The 20,331-nt window shown below is 46.4% G+C and overlaps 1 protein-coding gene across 1 annotated transcript in view; it reads left to right on the top strand.

The window, feature by feature from the left end:
* The window catches only part of SBNO2 (strawberry notch homolog 2), a 166,324-nt gene that overhangs the window by 127,525 nt on the left and 18,468 nt on the right, over nt 1–20,331 (top strand). Inside the window, exons 15-20 of the mRNA XM_075352925.1 lie at nt 11,833–11,930; nt 12,030–12,109; nt 14,262–14,456; nt 14,550–14,677; nt 14,751–14,879; nt 15,664–15,799. Of these exons, the coding sequence (XP_075209040.1) occupies nt 11,833–11,930; nt 12,030–12,109; nt 14,262–14,456; nt 14,550–14,677; nt 14,751–14,879; nt 15,664–15,799 (766 nt within the window). The remainder of the gene's footprint in view (nt 1–11,832; nt 11,931–12,029; nt 12,110–14,261; nt 14,457–14,549; nt 14,678–14,750; nt 14,880–15,663; nt 15,800–20,331) is intronic.

The following is a 20,331-nucleotide window of genomic DNA, read 5'->3' as shown; positions in this document are numbered from 1 at the left end:
GGGGGACACAGGACCATGGGTGTTATGCTGGAGGACACTAAGTAGTAGTAGTTATGCAAAAGCCTAGTTCCTCCTCTGCAGTATACACCCCCTGGCCGGGTCAGGCAACCTCAGTTTTAGCTTAGTGTCTGTAGGAGACACTTCCTTTCAAGGTTTATTTTTTTGAGGACGATGGTTTCCTTTTGGGACCGATCTCCCACTACCATCAACGGGCGGGAACATGGAGTGTCGCCTCCACGTACCCCCTCCTGCGATGCTGGATCCTGGGCTGGACGACGGGTTCCACAGACACCGATTTTCCAAAGCCCTGGGTAGAGGCCTGTGGCCCTATAGCCCAATTCCTCAGCCCCTCTTTGCAGGCTCTGAGTTGAATATGGCACCAATTCCTCAGCCCCTCTTTGCAGGCTCTGAGTTGAATATGGCACCTGTATGACCGGACACAGCAAGCTGAGCCTGGACTGAAACAGTGTTTAAGGTGAGATCCCCCCTGACTGGTTTCCCAGACAAAGGGAGAAAAGACGGTGCAGGGAAGGCTCCCAGGACATTTACAGTATTTAGTATGAGAAAGTCCCTTGCTGATTGCAAGGAGGAGAGCCCCAAGGATCCTGAACACACAGTGTTAACTTTTCTCTAGCTTTCTGGCTGGAGGAGGGGGGAAGTCACTCGCTGTTTGCAGAAAGTCCTGCACAGATAATTTCCCGGTGGCAGGGGAAGGGCACAGAGCTCAGGAACTCACGCTGTTTATTTGCTCTGTTTTATTTGCTCTAGCAGAACAGCCGGCTGATAACCACCAGTGACAAGCTGTGTGCTGACTGGAGGGAGAGGGAGGAAAACTATCAGAAGCTCCCTTCCCGCCGTTTCTTACTACCCACAGCAGGGGGGCACACTGACTACTTCTTCGCGCTCTTTTAGCGCTAAGCCCACCCCCACCTCCCTAGGAAAGCGTGGGAAGATCTCCATAGAGCTTACTCCTTCCTGAGGACAGGGCCATCGGCTGATTCTGGTGAGGTGCTTGCTTCATTTGTAGCTCTGCTGACCATTGCTCCCCCTCCTGGCATACTCCTATTAGGAACATGCAGAATTCTAAGGGCACTAAGAGTGCTAAGGCCCACATAGTCTATTATTCAGCCTGCACTGCCTGCCACGCTGAGCTACCACGTAAACACACCTCTTCTCCCTGTGAGTCCTGTACCCCTATAGCCCCCCAAGACCGCCCTGCCACCACCGCCGCAACAGTTAGCCCAGAGCCTAGAGCTCCCAGCCCACCGGAATGGGCACAGTTTCTGTCCCAATCCATGGAAAAACTGTTACAGAACCTGGTGCTGGCTATGCAATGTCGACCTCCACACCCTTCTGGGTCCCTGGACGGAACGCAGCCTGAGGATACCCCTATGGAGGATCCTTCTGAGGTAATCCGGGCACATGCTTCACCGGTTGCAGGGATCAGGAAAAGAGCACATGGCCGGGTGTCTCCAGCGGGCTCTCCCTCGGGAGCACACAGGGCAGGCTCTCCCACACGCTCCACGGCTTCTGAAGAGCTGGAGGAGGGAGAATGCTGTTTATACCAAGAGGATTCCTTGGTTTCAGCCTCCCCAGATGATCAAACTGCAATAGACTCCCTTATAGCAGCAATCAACCAAACTCTGCATGTGGAGGATCCCCCATCCACTACCACTTACCATGCGGTCTCCTTTAAGAGGGCAAGGAAACCCCAAAAGGTTTTCGCTGATCACCCAGAGTTTCAGGCTATCCTCACAAAGCAAAGGGAGAAACCTGACAGGCGCTTCGGTAACCGAAAACTCATGGAGTCCCGGTACCCTTTTGCCTCACCTGCCCCTAAGGGCTGGGCCGATCCGCCCTCGGTCTCCCGCCTTACCACAAAGACGCTCCTGTCTTTACCCGATGGTTCCTCCATCAAGAACCCGACAGACAGACAGACAGGTGGAGCACCTCGCCCGCTCTGCTTTTGAGGCTGCGGGTTCCTCCCTCTCGCCCTCCTTCGCCTTTGGGACCCACACAGAGGCAATCTCGGTCTGGGCAGAACCCCTTAACACTTCGCTTGAGGAATCCCAGTTCACGCATACCTTCACAGAGGTAACAGCTCAAATTGCCACTGCGGCGGAGTACCTCATGCAGGCCTCCATGGACGCTGCTACCTGCGCAGCGTTTGCCACCTCAAATACCATAGCCATCCGTAGAGCTCTCTGGCTCCGACAATGGCGAGCGGACTCTGCCTCCAAGAAGTCTCTCACGAGCCTTCCCTTTTTTCCAGACCGATTGTTTGGCGAACGTCTGGACAAGCTCATTTCTGACGCCACGGGAGGAAAGAGTACCTCCCTCCCCCAGCTGAAGTCCAGGACGTCCTTCACCAGACGTCCACAGTCCTCGTTCCGCTCCTTTCGGAACTCATTTGGTTGGTCGACATCCCGTGCGGTCTCCGGCACCAGCCGCGGACTACGCAGGGACCGACCACCTCAGCTCTCCCCGAAACCCACTTCGTCATGGCAGCCTAGACCGAAACAGTCCAGGACTAGGGAGACTCGGCCACGACGTTTTCCCCCCTCATGACTCCTTCGGAGCCCCGAAAGACACACTCATTGTAGGAGGTCGACTGCGGCTCTTTCAACACATCTGGGCTGCCGCCTCAGACGACAAATGGGTGCGAGACCTTGTGTCTTCCGGTTACCACATAGAATTTCAGACCCGACCCCCGAGTCGGTTCTTTCAAACACCCCAAAGACTCGAAAACGACGCAAAGCTTTTTTTCTCAGCAATCCACTCGCTCCAAACAGCATGAGTGATAATACCTGTCCCAGACGACGAGAAGTTCGGGGGTTTTTATTCCAACCTCTTTGTGGTCCCCAAAAAGGATGGGTCAGTTCGACCCATCCTGGACCTCAAACACCTAAACAAAACATGTGCACGTACGGAGATTCAGAATAGAGTCCCTAAGGTCCATTATTGCATCCATGGTTGAAGGGGAATTCCTCGCCTCTGTAGACATCAAGGACGCGTACCCATCGCCCCAGATCACCAAAAGTTCCTCCGCTTCGCAATTCAGGACTCCCACTTTCAATTCGTAGCTCTACCCTTCGGCCTTGCCACCGCACCAAGGGTCTTCACCAAAGTCATTGCGGCCGCCATGAGCGTCCTTCACGCCAGGGAAGTAGTCGTTCTCCCTTACTTGGACGACCTCCTCATCAAGGCCCCCTCCTTCCGCGACTGCTCAACCAGCGTACAGATCACTGTGGACACCCTATCCCGCTTAGGGTGGCTAGTGAATCTGGACAAATCATCCCCGATCCCATCACGATCCATCACCTTCCTGGGCATGTCCCTGGACACCCGTCGGGGCATGATCCTTCTCCCTCAGGACAAGGCGATCGCTCTTCAACGAGTGGTACGCTGCCTTCTACGTCCTCCGTCTCGCTCCATTCGATTCAGCATGAAAGTGCTCTGCAGGATGGTGGCGGCTATGGAAGCAGTACTCTTTGCTCAACTGCACCTCCGCCCACTGCAGCTAGCCCTTCTAGCGGCCTGGGACAAGAGCCCCTTCTCCCTGGACAGACATCTTCACCTGACTCCTTCAGTCAGGTATGCACTCCGCTGGTGGCTTCGGTCCTCATCCCTATCGAAGGGGAGATCTTTTCTCCCAGTGAACTCGCTGGTCCTGACCACAGACGCCAGCCTCCTAGGCTGGGGAGCAGTGTACCGGCACCACATTGCTCAAGGACGTTGGACGCCCCAGGAGTCTTTCCTACCCATAAACATCCTGGAACTCCGCACGATCTTTCTCGCGCTGAGAGCGTTCTGCCCTCTGCTAGCGGGTCGTCAGATTTGAGTCCAATCGGACAATGCGACAGCTGTAGCCTATATCAATCAGCAGGGGGGCACCCGCAGCAAAGCAGCTTATCTCGAGGCCCACAAGATCCTCAGCTGGGCCGAATCGACGGGATCAGTGATATCAGCGGTACACATACCGGGGGTAGAGAACTGGGCAGCAGACTGTCTAAGTCGCCAAGGCCTGGCCGCCGGAGAATGGTCTCTCCACCCAGATGTGTTTCTACACATCTGCACTCGCTGGGGCACGCCAGACGTGGACCTAATGGCCTCAAGGTTGAATACAAAGGTACCCGCGTTCATAGCCAGGTCACGCGACCCGCAGTCCATCGGCGCGGATGCTCTAGTCTGCTCCTGGCATCACTTCCGCCTGCCTTACATATTTCCACCTCTACCCCTGATGCCGCGGGTAATCAGGAAGATCAAGGCAGAGTGAGTCCTGGTGATACTGATAGCACTGGACTGGCCCAGGCGCGCCTGGTACGCCGAATTAGTACATATGCTCAGAGACGCACCGTGGCGCCTTCCAGACATCCCAGACTTGCTGACCCAAGGGCCCATTTCCCATCAGAACTCCAGAGCCCTGAAGCTGACGGCATGGCCATTGAGACCTGGGTATTAACAAGAGTGGGATTCTCCCCCGCGGTTATTTCCACCATGATCAGCGCCCGAAAGCCTGCTTCATCCCGCATTTATCACCGTACATGGAAAATCTTCTTTTCATGGTGCAGGGAAACTAACGTCCAGCCTATGCTTCTGGCCATCCCCAGAATTCTCGACTTTCTACAGTCTGGCTTGCAAGCGGGGTTGGCTCTCAGTTCCCTTAAAGGGCAGGTCTCAGCGCTCTCAATCTTCTACCAATGCCGCCTGGCTCAAAAACCGCAAGTCAAGACCTTCCTCCAGGGCGTTTCCCATCTAGTTCCCCCGTACAAACGGTCGCTGGAACCATGGGACCTCAACCTCGTTCTGGACGGTCTCCAGAGGTCTCCCTTTGAACCCCTCAAGGAATCCTCCCTTGCTCTTCTGTCCTGGAAGGTAACATTCCTGGTGGCAATTACGTTCATCAGACGGGTTTCGGAGCTAGCAGCACTCTCTTGCCACGAGTCTTTTCTGATCTTTCACCAGGACAAGGTGGTTCTGCGCCCCCTTCCGGATTTCCTTCCAAAGGTTCTTACCCCGTTTCATTTGAACGAGGACATTGTTCTGCCTTCCTTTTGTCCACACCCGGTTCATATGGTGGAAAGGTCTCTGCATTCGTTAGACCTCATCAGCGCTCTCAGATATTGCATATCCAGGACAGCCCCCTTTAGGAAAACGGACTCTTTGTTCGTCATTCCTGAGGGGCCTAAGAAGGGACAGGCAGCTTCAAAGGCGACTCTGGCACGCTGGATTCGCTCTGCGATACAGGAAGCTTACCGCTTGCAACTCAAGCCGATTCCTAGTGGGCTGCGGGCTCATTCCACGAGAGCAGTTGGCGCTTCGTGGGCCATTCGGCATCAGGCTTCAGTGAAACAGGTGTGTAAGGCTGCGACCTGGTCTAGCCTACATACGTTTTCAAAGCATTACAGAGTCCATACCCAGGTTTCAACTGAGGCAAATCTGGGTAGGAAAATTCTGCAAACGGCAGTAGAGCACCTCTCTCAGTAGGCGCTCCAGGCTGTCTGGGACTGGTTCCTAGTCCTTGGGTTGTGTTGTCTTTTATGTTTCCCACCCATGGACTGCTTTAGGACGTCCCATGGTCCTGTGTCCCCCAATGAGGCGTCAGAGAAAAACGGATTTTTGTGTACTCACCGTAAAATCGTTTTCTCTTGGCCATCATTGGGGGACACAGCACCCACCCTGTTGCCCTGTTGGGCCTTGGTTCTCTCAGTACCTTATTTGGTTATGACTCTTCTTTTCTCATGTTCCTCTGTTGAGAAGTTTACTGTTTTTTTTTCTCCTACTGCTTGTGTACTAAAACTGAGGTTGCCTGGCCCGGACAGGGGGTGTATACTGCAGAGGAGGAGCTATGCTTTTGCATCTACTTAGTGTCCTCCTATGGATAGGCAGCATAACACCCATGGTCCTGTGTCCCCCAATGATGGCTAAGAGAAAACGATTTTACGGTGAGTACACAAAAATCCGTTTTTTTTTCTGCATGACAATTGTGAACATACGGTACAAGCTAACGTAATGTTTATTTCTTGGTACGAGATTGCAAGAAGGAAAAAGACAGGGCACTACTCTGAGATTTTTCTAGCGTCAGTCACAATTCATGCTTAGCGTTTTATCGCTGTCTTCAGCACATTTTTAGCAGCCAACAAACAGGCAGTAAAAATGAACTAACAGCTACTTGGTGCTTATTTAAAAGGAGCAGGATGATCCAAGGTATATAAAGATAGAAAATGAAGTAGCACTCACCGATTTTTGCTGTGCAGTAAAAAAGTGTTTATTCACACGTATAGGTTACATGCTGTGGCAAGCGGGGAGGGGATAGGATGGAGCAGCACGTCAGACGGCCGTTTCGCACTCTATAGTAGTGCTTCGACCGGTCTAACAGTTAGTGACATCATTTCTTGTGTATTTAAATTAGCGGTTCACGCTATCTGATGTCAATGATTTAAAAACATAATAAAAACAATCTCAACATATGATGCATTGTGTATTTCTTTCATGTGGTTTATTAATTTAGTGGCGCCTATCCCTGTAGCGATCGAGTCGCGGTGCTCTCTAAACCGTATGAATAGTGGTCTAATAGTCTTTTATATATGTGGACTTTTCTATATTGGAAAGACTATTAGACCACTATTCATACGGTTTAGAGAGCACCGCAACGCGATCACTACAGGGATAGGTGCCACTAAATTAATAAACCACATGAAAGAAATACACAACGCAGACTGCAATTTATTAAGATTCGCTGGTTTGGAGTTGGTTGAGCCACCAGCAGGAGGTGGAGACACCCATAAACTACTCCTACGTAAGGAGGCACAATACATCATGAAGTATAATGCTATGAGCCCTTTGGGATTTAACGATAAGAATGATTTGATCGTTTTTTTGGGTTAATGTGTTAATTATAAGGCTACTGTTTTTTCTTTATATATCTGGCATTGTACATCATATGTTGAGATTGTTTTTATTATATTTTTAAATCATTGACATCATCAGATAGCGTGAACCGCTAATTTAAATACACAGGAAATGATGTCACTAACTGTTAGACCCGTCGAAGCACTACTATAGAGTGCGAAACGGCCGTCGTCTGACGTGCTGCTCCATCCTATCCCCTCCCTGCTTGCCACAGCATGTAACCTCTACGTGTGAATAAACACTTTTACTGCACAGCAACAATCGGTGAGTGCTCCTTCATTTTCAATGTTTATTTCTTGTATCTTTGTGTCTGTTTTCATCTTCCTCTGCCCCTCTGTGCATCTTTACAGTGCTATATGTGTGGTCCTATTCTTCTTACTAAAACTAAATTTCCCAGCAGCACTCTGCTTTTTCTTAGTGCTGCAGATCTTGAAGGGAACCTGTCACCAGGATTTTCCATTATAAGCTGCAGCCACCACCAGTAAGCTGTTATACACAGCATTCTAGAATGCTGTATATAAGAGCCCAGGCCGCTCTGTATAACATAAAGAACACCTTTTATTATACTCCCTTTCAGGACGGCCAGGTCCAATGGGCGTCGCTGGGTCTCTGGTCCGGTGCCTCCTCTATCCTGGGCAGTCGCCTATTTTCTTCCCGTCTCCATGTGGATGACTCGTCATATATCATCCACACAGAGGCCTCCATTGCTCTCCTGCGTGCGCACACTTTTCTCGGCACGGCGGGGGGCAGAGCAAAGTACTGTAGTGCGCATGCGCAGGTGGTGTTTGACCTTTCCCCACACTTACGCTTTACAGTACTTTGCTCTGCTCTCAGCAGGGCAGAGGAAAGTGCTCGTGCATAGTAGCACAATGGAGACCTCTGTGTGGCTGATATAGAACGCGTCATCCACATGCAGCTGGGAAGGAGGACAGCAATGGAAGGAAGATAGGAGGCACCAGACTGAGAGCAGCAACGCCCATCAGACCCGACTGCCCTGCAGGGGAGTATTATAAAGGTCTTTTTTTACATTAAACAGAGCGGCCGGAACACTTATGTACAACGTTCTAGAATGCTGAATATAAGGGCTTACTGGTGGTGGCCACAGCTTATAGGTGACCAATCTGATGACTGATTCCCTTTTTAATAATGGTTGGCTATTTGACCAATGTCTATTACTATTTACAAACTTCAGAGCAAGATCATGCTTTTCCATGCTATTAGGGTATGTCCACACGCTGCAATTTTGTGTTGTCAAAAACTCAAACACACTTTCTGGCTGAAAAACACCCTTTGTGCCAGAAAACACAAATAAATTGCATGCATTTTCCACACTTTTTTTGTCCCATATGTTTGTGGGGGTTTTTTGTTGTTGTTTTTTTTTTTTTTTTAAGTAAATAGTGATGGGCGAACTCACAAATACCCATGATTGGCGAATCTAACTGGACTTAAAAAACCCTCAGCTTTGGATCGGAATTGATCCCGTGTATCTGGCTGGACGCCGATCCCCATAAACAGTGCCTACAAGTAGTCTTCAACCCCCTGCAGATTTAGCAGGTTTGATAAGATGCAAATAAATTATTTATATATATATATAAATAATTGGCTTACGCTATGTTCACACACGCTGCATCTTTTCTTTACCACAAAGATTCAGCATTTTTGGCCCCCAATAAAAACATACCCGTGCCAAAAACGCATACGTTTTTGACGCGTTTTTACCGCATTTTGCCCAAAACATTTTTAAGTCAAATTTATTGACTGGAAGTGCTCAAAAATGCTGTCAAAAACGCAAAAAGATTTGACATGCTGCATCTTGGCTGCATCTTCAAAAACATTGCACTGTGTAGACAGCAATATAGAAAGCTAAGACTTTGCTGGAAGGAAATGCATGCATTGAGGTGCATCTTTGTTAGGCCTAAGCCACACGGCGAGAAAAACAGTGCGAGTGGAGTGCTGTAAAACATTGCATTCCACTCGGACCAATTCTAGCCTGTGTGTGAGCACACATGAGCGATTATTTTCTCAGCCCTAATCGGACTGAGAAAACAATCGCAGCATGCTGCGATTGTAATGCGAGACTTTCTCTCGCACCCATTCAAGTGAATGGGGCGAGAGAAAAATCGGACTGCACTCGCGGTACACCGGTGTACCGCTAGTGCAGTGCGAGAATGGCAATAGCCGGCTATGCAGGAGAGAGGGAGAGAAATCCCTCCCTCCCCTCCTGAGTGCCGGCCCGCCCCCCGCAGCTGAGGTCTGCTCACACGAACGGACCTCAGTTGCAAGGACACACGCATGCCACTCGGCTCTGCTGTACTGCCAGCACGAGCCGAGTGTCATGCAAGAGGATCACAGTAGTCCCCGCGTGGCCCCAGCCTTACCACAAAAATACTCCAAAAATGCAGTAAAAGATGCAGTGTGTGAACATAGCCTTAGGGTCCCCCACATATGATACCCAGCACAGATAAAGCATACAGCTACAGGCTGCAGCACCCTGTTGTGTGCTTATCCTGGCTGTGTATCATGTGTATCAAAATAAGAGGAACCGCATGAGGCTTTTTTTTTTTTTTTTTTTTTTTTTTAATATATATAAATTCTTTGCATAAAAATAAAAAAAGGCATGCACCCCCCCCCCCTTCTTAACCAAGATAAAGCCCGAAAGCTTGGAGCTGGTATTCTCAGGTTGGGGACACTCATGCTTATTGCCCCCACAGCCTAAAAGTGGCAGACTGCAGCTGCCAAGAACTGTTGCATCCATTAGATGTGACAATGCTGACACTTTACCCTGCTCTTCCCGATTGCCCTGGTGTGGTGGTAATCTGGGTAATGAGGGGTTATTGACAGCTCACAGCTACCACTAAGCCACAGATTAGTAATGGGTAGAGTCTATGAAACCCCTCCCCCATTACCAATCTGTAAGTCAACAGAATTCAACACACACTGAAAAAATCCTTTATTTGCAATACAAGACAAAAAAGCACCCTCTTACCCCTTAACCTCAAAAATACCCCTGAAGGTCTGACATAATCCACACCAGGTCCCACAATGATCCTGACTCTACTACATCTGAAGTGACAGCCAGCGGCCGTAGAACATGAGCTCACACTGTAACTTCAGGCAGAGAATGAGCTGCTGTGATCAGTGGTGATGTCAGTGAGGTTAGTTGCGGTCACAGCTGGAGTTCCCCACGGTCCTCCACCTGTGACTGCAGGTAACTTGACCTCAGGTGACTTCATTAAACTCAGTGACCTCACCTTAAATCACCTGAGGTCAAGTTTCCTGCAGACAAAGGTGGAGGACCGCGGGAACCTCCAGCAGTGACCGCAACTAACTTGAGTGATGTCACCGCTCCTCACTGCGGCTCATTCTCTGCATGAAGTTACAGCGTGCGGTCATGTTCTATGGCCGCTCGCTGTCACTTCAGATGTAGCAAAGCTGGGATCATAAAGTATTTTTCCGGTGTTTGTGTTTATTTCTTTTCAATTACAGATTAGTAATGGGAGGAGTTTCATAGACCCTCCCTATTACTAATCTAGGGCTTAGTAGCAACTGTGAGTGGTTATTAACCCTTTAATACCCAGGGTAATCTGGATGAGCCAGGTAAAGTTGTGAGATTGTCGCATCTGCTGTAATGGATGTGGCTGCAGGCTGCTATTTTTTTGCTGGAGGGGCCCAATAACCATTTGGCTCCCCAACCTGAGAATACCAGCCCACAGCTGTTAAACCTTATCTTGACTGGGTATCAAAATTGGGTGGGACTGCATGCCAATTTTTAAAAGTATTTATGTAAATGTTTTTTTTTTAAAAAAAAAGCTGCATGCGGTTCCTCTTATTTTGATACACAGCCAAAATAAGAGCATGACTGGGGGCTGCAGCCTGTAGCTGTGGGCTTCATCGCTGCAGGGTATCATATTGGGGGTACCCTACACCAGTTTTTTTTTATTTATTTTCTACCACGATAGAACCACAGACAGCGTCTGTGATTTGAAGCAATTGGACATGCTGCCACTCAGAGTGAGGACGCATTCTGACTGCAACCAATCACAGACTCCAGTGGGCGGGTCAAGCAGTGAATATGTATGAGGCTAATGAGCCACCCCGGAAGTTGAATGAGAGGCTGCGGGAGCAGTTACAGCCATGCTGGACACTCTAAGTATAACGCGCTTGCTCCAATCCCCCTATCCGTTCTATCACCATTTTTAAGCGGCAGATTCTCGCCCCCATAGGCCTATATGGGGACGGCACCCGACTAGATACCTGGGATCAATTCTGGGCTGGAAACGTGTTTTTTTTTTTTTTTTAACTCGATTAGACCTGTCGATCCCTGGTATCTGCGAGTCATCCCATCACTACTAAAATTGCCGGTCAAAGACACACAAAGAATTGACATGCTGCATTTTTGTTGTCACCACAAAACTGCAGCCAAAAAAAAGCACCGTGCAAATCTGAAATCCCATAGATTTTGCTGGGGAAGGAAAGGCATGCAGTCTGTGGTGACTAGAAGTTCACCACAAACTGCAGTGTCCGCATGTGGTTTTAGTGGGTCTGGGGAAGTTTTTATTAGACTGGGTCATAGGTGCATCTGTTTTTCATGAAATAGACAGGGTCATTATGGTCATATAAATGCGGGTATCAGTGGGATTTTCTGCATAGCTAAGTTGTGCCACACAGCACAACTGTCAGATTTATTTTAGACTGGGTCAATAGGTGGATCTGAGCATGTTCAACCAACAGCATTAGGGAAAAGAGTGCCTTAGACTAGAGGATCATCATTAGCAAGTAATAACTTCAAATTGGTGCAGATATAAATTAGGGTATATTTACAGAGAAGGAGAATGCCACATTATGATTATGGGAATAACCCATTAGTGATCTTTGAGATAATGTTGTTACATTGTAGCAGTAAGCTATTTTTTTCTGCAGTGTGTTGTTATTGGTTTGCAATCTACTGGGGAAGCTCGGACACGAGAAGTTATGGATGAAAATGATGGTCATCTTGACCGATTTGTGTCAGCTGCTGAGTGAGTATAAAAAGACAGAATGCTCCATACGAAGACCAGAGTATGTATAATACACATTTTATGTGCATGTGTGCTAATGTGTTGTTTTTAACTCGTCAGAGGAGTGTTCAAATCTCTGATATTGAAACATTTCCCTTCAAACAAAAGGAAGCGTGAGAAAAACTTACTGAAAAGGAAAAGTGAGTAACAAATGTTCCATATAGATGTAGATTTTAGCCTTGGGGAAAAAACAGTGCACAGAAGATCACATTGAAGCAATGTTGAACATTGGTTCTTCTGCTCTTAGGAGTCTATTCATTATGTCTGCTGTTGCTTATGACAGTCTTAAAGGGAACCAAACATCAGGATTTTGGTATATAAGGTAAAGCCAGTGCAGTACTGGCACTATCCGGCACAGGCTGTACATACCATTAGTGGGCAGCTCGGATGTTTAGGCAGTGAAATCCAAGTTTATCAAGTTAGAAAATTCATCCACTTTTTGATTGACGTGTGCACCTCTGCTGATAATATCCGGGCAGGTTATGCACATGATTCCCGCCTCCCACGCCGCCTGTTCCTCCCTCTCTCTGGCTGTATGTAAATTTTTAATCTTCAGTTACACGGCGTCGTAATTGGCGCCTGCACATAGCGCTTATCTCCGGCGCCGTGTTTCTGAAGCCCACAGTACCTAGTATTGTGCATGAGCGGGTGGCGCATGCGCCCTCGCTTCTTCAAATTTCGTGAACGTGGGAACGCGCGTGGTCACAACAGGACTGGAGAACAGCTGATCTTACCGATTAGCTGCAGCAGACTATATCGTAGCAGACGTCTGCTGCAGCTAATCCGGGTAAGATCAGCTCTTCTCCAGTCCTGTTGTGACCGTGCGCGCTCCCGCGGTCACAATGAGATCTGAAGAAGCGAGGGCGCATGCGCCGCCCTCTCATGCACAATACTAGGTACTGCGGGCTTCAGAAACACAGCGCTGGAGATAAGCGCTATGCGCAGGCGCCAACTCCGACGCAGTGTTTCTGAATAGAGAAATGTACATACAGCCATAGAGAGAGCAGAACAGGCGGAGGGGGTGGCGGGAATCCATGTGCATAACCCGCCCGGATATTATCAGTAGAGGTGCACACGTCAATCAAAAAGTGGATGAATTTTTAAACTTTAGGCTGTGAAATCCAAGTGTATAAACATCCGAGCTGCCCACTAATGGTATGTACAGCCTGTGCCTGATAGTGCCAGTACTGCACTGGCTTTACCTTATATACCAAAATCCTGATGTTTGGTTCTCTTTAAGCCAATTGCTGCAGTACAGTGCCCCTGATTTTATTAGTGGTGCATGCAACATAAAGAGAACCTGTCATCACAACTTAACTTTTTAAAGTAAAGATATTTGATCTGTTATACTGGTTTAATAGATACCTCTAGTGCAGAAATCCACAGCCTGAAGTTTTATCCTTTTTGTGCACCAGGGCAGGACTGTGGGAAGGGTTGTCGGCTCTGCCATGGCCCCTCTGCATTTGTAGAAGCTTATTTTTTTAAATATTTTGTGCTACAACCACCCGCAACAAGGTCAGTGCTTGTGCACTTTCATGCCCCGAGGGTCTTCAGTAAAATGGCTGTGCATGCACACGCTGACGTCTGACGGTCTTCAGCAAAATAGCACCATGGTGCTGCCTGCACAGATTAAAATTACTCGCCATTGAGCTGAGGTTTGGATTTGCTCATGCCCCACTCAGTGCCATTTTGCTGAAGACTGATGGATGTCAGTGTGCATAAGGAGCGCCCTTGCTGCAGGCGATACTAATGAGGAATTTTTTTATTTAAAAAAAAAGAGGTTCATACAAATGTGGAGGGGCCGAAAGTCCTACCCACAGCCCTGCCCCACTGCACGAAAAGGACATTGCACCAGAACTTCTATAATGAATGAAACAAGAACCAGGCTGCAGATTTCTGCACTACAGGTATGAAATCTGTATAACTGTTCCATTTATAGCCATGCTTTTACTTAAACATATTAAATCTTTATGCCAGGTTCTCCAGTCCGATACTAGAGCAGATTTTTGGAGTACCACTAAACTGGCATAACTTTAATAAATTTGATGGGCGGGAATAGCCATGACCCATGCCACGCTCATATTGGTGTATCTGGTTGATACAGGTGTAAATATCAAATGTCTCTATTTTTGTACAATTTCCAATTTGGGCAAAAATATTGCGACTTATCAATGTGTTTAACACCAGAATTGTGAGGTATGCATCTGTGATTTGACCCCTGATTGTTGTGTTCTCCGATTGTTCACCTATCAAACCTTTCTACTGTACTACACTCTTTCTAATACTTCACAGAACGTGGAAAGCCACGTACTGGAAAGACGATCCGTGGAGATTTTGTGGGATTAATCCGTAACAGTGAAGAGAGCAGCTCAGATTCTGATGGCGCGCTGGACAGTGACTTCAACTCTTCTCCCGAGTCCTTACAGGACAATGATGATGTCATATTTGTGGAACACACATTTAATGGACTCCTAGTGCCTGACCGTGGTAAGCCATTAGTTAGGGAAAGTCCGAAGTCAGAGCTCTGATAGTAATACAGTCTGAAAAACCCAATAATGTATTTTTTTTTCATCGTTCTAGGCCCTGAACACGTGGAACAAATGAAGATGGATTTGTTAGCCAAGGTTGAAGAGTTAGGGAAAGTGTTACCTCTAAATACATTGGATGTACTTATAGACCAGCTAGGAGGTCCAGACAAAGTGGCAGAAGTATGGAACCTACATTTTGCTATTGACATAGATTTTATTGTGCCCGGTTTTTGTAACTGTTTATCTTCTATAGATGACAGGTAGAAAAGGGCGAGTGGTTCGACGCCTTGAGGGTGTGGGCTTCGAATCCCGCGCTGAGCAGAATCTTTCAATTGATAATGTGAACTTGCGGGAGAAAGAACGTTTTATGAATGGCACCAAGGTAATTGCTCATGGAACTTTAACGGAGTGTAATAAACAATTTCCCCAACTACAGTTCATTTGTATGAGAGCTTGCAAATATAATTGTCCTGGTTGGCCGATAAAGGCATCACTCATAAGACTTTTTATTTTATATTTTTTTTTTATATTTTTTTTTTTTTATGGGCATGAAAGTATTGACATCAATTTTTCTGTTTAACACGGTATCACTATATAATGTTTCATTGTACGAGAACTATCAAATTTCTTTTTGTTTTTAGCATATTATTGCTTTACTAAGTGATGTCAGAACTACTCTTTAATTTCTTGACTACCCAGCTATCTATGTGCATATATTGAGATCCATCGGTCATAACAAGAATATGCACGTGTTCCCTGGGCATCTTCACAGGTCGCTAGTTTTAGGAGCTGATTTTCAGTTATTTGTCGTGTGAGCCAGGAGTAGTCATTCATGCCATCGTTATAGGATGTTGTAAGCGATTGCATACGATTGCATACGATTGCATCCTATTGCGTGACCAGGATATTATTTTAACCTTTGGAAGAAACTTGTACATAGACTTTCATAATTACTTTCCAGGTCCACTTGTATTGAGTTTTTCCTGCCGTAAACCCAATGCAATGTAGCCTTATTAATCAGTACCAAGAATATATTTGCACTACTGATTAGGAATATCAAGGCCAAATTTGAAGACAAAATTAATAAATTTTGCCACCCTCCGATATTTTACCCTTCCATATTTGTCCACTAGTTGTCAATATCTATTTCTTTTATCAACATACAGCTTGTGGCGATTATATCAGAGGCATCGAGTTCAGGTATTTCCCTACAAGCTGACCGCCGGGTGAAAAACCAGCGACGACGAGTACACATGACACTGGAACTACCGTGGAGTGCTGACCGAGCCATCCAGCAGTTTGGTGAGTACATTCCATTCTTCAACATTTCTTTTAATTTCTAACTTGTGCCAAATGCATTGCCTGTTTTTATTTTCTCTGTATTTGCATTATTAACCGCTTAAGGACCGCTCACTGTAAATATATGTTGGCGCTTGCTGGGCTCTGTGCAGCACTGCCATATTTTTACGGTCGGCGGTCAGGAGGGGATCGTGACACCCCCCCAACCCCCGGTCCCCTCCCTGCATGCCGCCATCACCGGGTTTCTGGTGCAGAATAGTAGTTCTGCCCGGAGACGTCACCAGGACCTGATTGGATTAGGTCCTGGTGATGTTCACCCTTTGCGATTGTCTATGTGGAGCAATTAATTGCAATCGCGGCACATAGAAGTAACCGAGAAGCAGGGATTGCTTCTCTTATTTCTCCCAGCTCTCCTGTGACACAAGCATGGGAATCCGAGGGTTGTCATGGTGGCTGGAGGTCACATCATGACCCGGGTCTGCCATGTATGGTGGCCTGTTGTCCCAGCCTGCAGCAAAGTCTGACAGGCGATCTGCAGCCTGACGCTGCCTGTATAATGCATTGCTATGCTGCTGCATGGCAATGCATTATACCAGCGATCAGACAAAGAAAAGTGAAAGTCCCATATAGGGTCTAGGTAAAACAGAGTAATAAAAAGTAGAAAAAAAACCTGCGAAATATAAAAAAAAAAAAAAAAAAAAAAGAATATATACCCAAAGTACATGTACCGTATTTTTCGCTTTATAAGACGCACTTTTGCTCTCCCAAATTTTGGGGGAAAGTAGGGGGTGCGTCTTATAATCCGAATATATGGGGGGTGGGGTGTGTGGTGTGTGTATATGTGTGTGTGTGTGTGTGTGTGTGTGTGTGTGTGTGTGTGTGTGTGTGTATATATATACACACACAGACACACACACACACACACACACACACACACAATAAATATATATATATATATTAGTGTATGTAATACACTAATATATATATTATATATATATATATATTACATACACTAATATATATATATATTTATTGTGTGTGTGTGTATATATACACAGACAGACACAGACACACACACACACACACACACACACACACACAATAAATATATATATATTAGTGTATGTAATATATTAATATATATATATATATAATATATATATTAGTGTATGTAATATATATATATATATATATATATATATATGTATGTATGTATGTATGTATGTATGTATGTATGTATGTATATGTATGTATGTATGTATGTAATATAATACTACAGAGTCCAGTGGAGGTGGGGGCAGCTCTGGAGCGGTGCTGGGGGCTGGTGAAAGCTGCAGGAGGAAGCATTGGATCTCCTGCTCCCGCTCATATAATATGCACTGCCCGCTGTCCATCACCGTGGTGCTGAAACCGCACCGCGGTGATGGGTTGGGGCAGCGGCGCATATTATATCTGCCTGCGCCCCCCTTTGATGGCACATGCCCCCCCCATGTGTTAGATATGGCCCCCATGCTGCTGCCCATAGTAAAATAAAAAACTCTTTACCTCCTCCAGCGCTCATCTCCCGGTCTCCCTGCAGCCGCTGTGATCAGGCACGCAGAGATGATATCACACTGCTGTGCCGATCACATGACCGGCACCGAGAACCAGGAAGTGCAGGAGCTCAGCAGCACGGAGGGAGACACGAGGTTGGACAGCGCTGGAGAAGATAAGGAAACAGTGTTTTATTTTACTATGGGCAGCAGCATGGGGGCCATATCTAACACAGGGGGAGGTGTGCCATCCATAGGGGGCCATATCTAGCACAGGGGGAGGTGTGCCATCCATAGGGGGCCATATCTAGCACAGGGGGATGTGTGCCATCCATAGGGGGCCATATCTAACACAGGGGGACGTGTGCCATCCATAGGGGGCCATGGGCAGCACAGGGGGACGTGTGCCATCCATAGGGGGCCATGGGCAGCACAGGGGGACGTGTGCCATCCATAGGGGGCCATGGGCAGCACAGGGGGACGTGTGCCATCCATAGGGGGCCATGGGCAGCACAGTGAGACGTGTGCCATCCATAGGGGGCCATGGGCAGCACAGTGGGACGTGTGCCATCCATAGGGGGCCATGGGCAGCACAGGGGGACGTGTGCGATTCATATGGGACGTGTGCGATTCATAGGGGACGTGTGCGATCCATAGGGGACGTGTGCGATCCGTAGGAGACGTGTGCGATCCGTAGGAGACGTGTGCGATCCGTAGGAGACGTGTGCCATCCGTAGGAGACGTGTGCCATCCGTAGGAGACGTGTGCCATCCGTAGGAGACGTGTGCCATCCGTAGGAGACGTGTGCCATCCGTAGGAGACGTGTGCCATCAATGGGGGACATGTGCCAGCACAACTGGGCTATAGTCAATATAAGGGGGCCATATCCAGATTAAGAGGGCTAATTTTAGGATGGAGGGGCTATGAGGGACATATACCCTATATGATTTGTTAGATGGACACTGGCATTATAAGACGGACCCCATTCAACATTAAAAAAAAAAAAAATCTCTTTTCCTTCACCAAATTTGTGGGTGCGTCTTATAATCAGGTGTGTCATATAAAGCGAAAAATACGGTATTTATATAGGAAAAAGAAACAAAATAAAAAAAACCTGCACATGTTTGGTATTGCTGTGTCAGGCCCAACCTGTTCTATAAAACTGTCACACTATTTAACCCCTTCAGTAAACAGTTAAAAAAAATGCTTTTTCATTCATACTGTAGAAAAAAAGTGAAATAAAATGCAATCAAAAAGTTGAACATAAATAAAAATAGTACTACTGACAACTACATGTTCTCCTGCTAAAAACAAGCTGCCACACAGCTCAATCAGCGGAAAAATAAAAAAGTTACAGCTCTGAGAATACTGATGCCCCACAAAATTATTTTCTAAAAAAAGTTTGGTTTTTTTTTTGTGTAAAAGCAGCAAAACATAAGATATAAATGTGGTATCGCCATAACCATACTGACACGAAAAATAAACCTGTTACCTTCACCAAAATATTTAAAAAATGGTTCTGATAGAAACGTCAACTCGTCCCACAAAAAACAAGACCTTTCATGGCTCTCCAAACGCAACATGGCATCGGCTATCTATGCCAGACAATTGTGCGCTCTAGAATTCAGATGGCGCTCCTTTCCTTCTGAGCCCTGCCGTGCCCAGAAATATAAATTTTTTACCACTAAATTATTACTTCAACCAGGTGGCTCTCTTTTCCACAAGAATAACAGGAGAAAATGCACCATAAAATTTATTGTGCAATGTCTCCTGAGTATGCGGATACCTCATATGTTTTAAAAAAAATCAATTGTTTTGGGTGCACAGCAGAGCTTGGAAGGGAAAAGAGTGCCATTTCACTGCAAAATTGGCTGGAATCATTAGCAGATGCAATGTCACATTTGGAGACTCTTTGAGGTGCCTAAACAATGGATCTCCCTCACAAGTGACCCCATTTTGGAAACTAGACCCCTCGAGGAATATATCTAAATGTTTGTGGAGCACCTTTAACCCCCGAGGGCTTTACAGAATTTTAGAAAGTTGAGCTGTGAAAATGAAAAAATATATTTACCACAAAAATTGTTACGTCAACCTGGTAGCTTTTTTTTGTTCCACAAGGACATCAGGGAAAAAAGGCACCATAAAATTTGTTGTGCAGTGTCTCCTGAGTATGTTGATACCTCATATGTGGTGGAAATCCAATTTTTGTCATTTTCACAGCTCAACGTTATAAAATTCTGTGAAGCTCCCAGGGTTCAAGGTGCTCACCAAACATCTAGATATAGTCACTTGTGGGGGAGATCCACTGTTTAAGCACCTCAGTAGGTCTTCCAAACATGACATAGTGTCCGCTTATGATTCCGGCTAATTTTGCTTTAAAAAATTCAAATGGAGCTTTTTCCCTTCCGAACCCTGCCGTGTGCCCCAAAAGTAGGTTTACACCACTTATGTGGTATCTGTGTGCTCAGGAGAATTTGCACAACATTTTCTATGCTGCATTTTCTCTTGCTACCCATTTGAAAAATGCAAAATTTGAGGCTAAAGTAACATTTTTGTGGGAAAAAGTAAAATTTTCATTTTTCCTTTCACTTTTCTTGAGTTCCTGTGAAGCACCTGAAGACTTAATAAACTTCTTGGATGTTGAGCACTTTGAGGGGTGCAGTTTCTAGAATGGTGTCACTTTTGATTATTTTCTGTCACCTAGGCCTGTCACACTTCAAATTTGATGTGGTTCCTAAAAAAATGTTTTTGTAAATTTTGTTGGAAAAATGAGAAATTGCTGATGAACTTTGACCCTTCTAACGTCCTAACAAAAAAAAATTATGTTTAAAAAATTGCGCTGATGTCAAGTAGACATGTGGGAAATGTTATTCAGTAACTATTTTGTGTGACCTATCTCTCTGGATTAAGGGTATAAGAATTAAAAGTTTGAAAATTGCGAAATTTTTACCAAATTTCTGGATATCTTTTGTGTGTGTAAAAATATTGTCTGAAAGGAAGGGT

Source organism: Anomaloglossus baeobatrachus, chromosome 1, assembly GCF_048569485.1.
Source record: "Anomaloglossus baeobatrachus isolate aAnoBae1 chromosome 1, aAnoBae1.hap1, whole genome shotgun sequence".
NCBI classification, from domain to species: domain Eukaryota; kingdom Metazoa; phylum Chordata; class Amphibia; order Anura; family Aromobatidae; genus Anomaloglossus; species Anomaloglossus baeobatrachus.
This window is presented reverse-complemented; position numbering and strand designations above follow the sequence as displayed.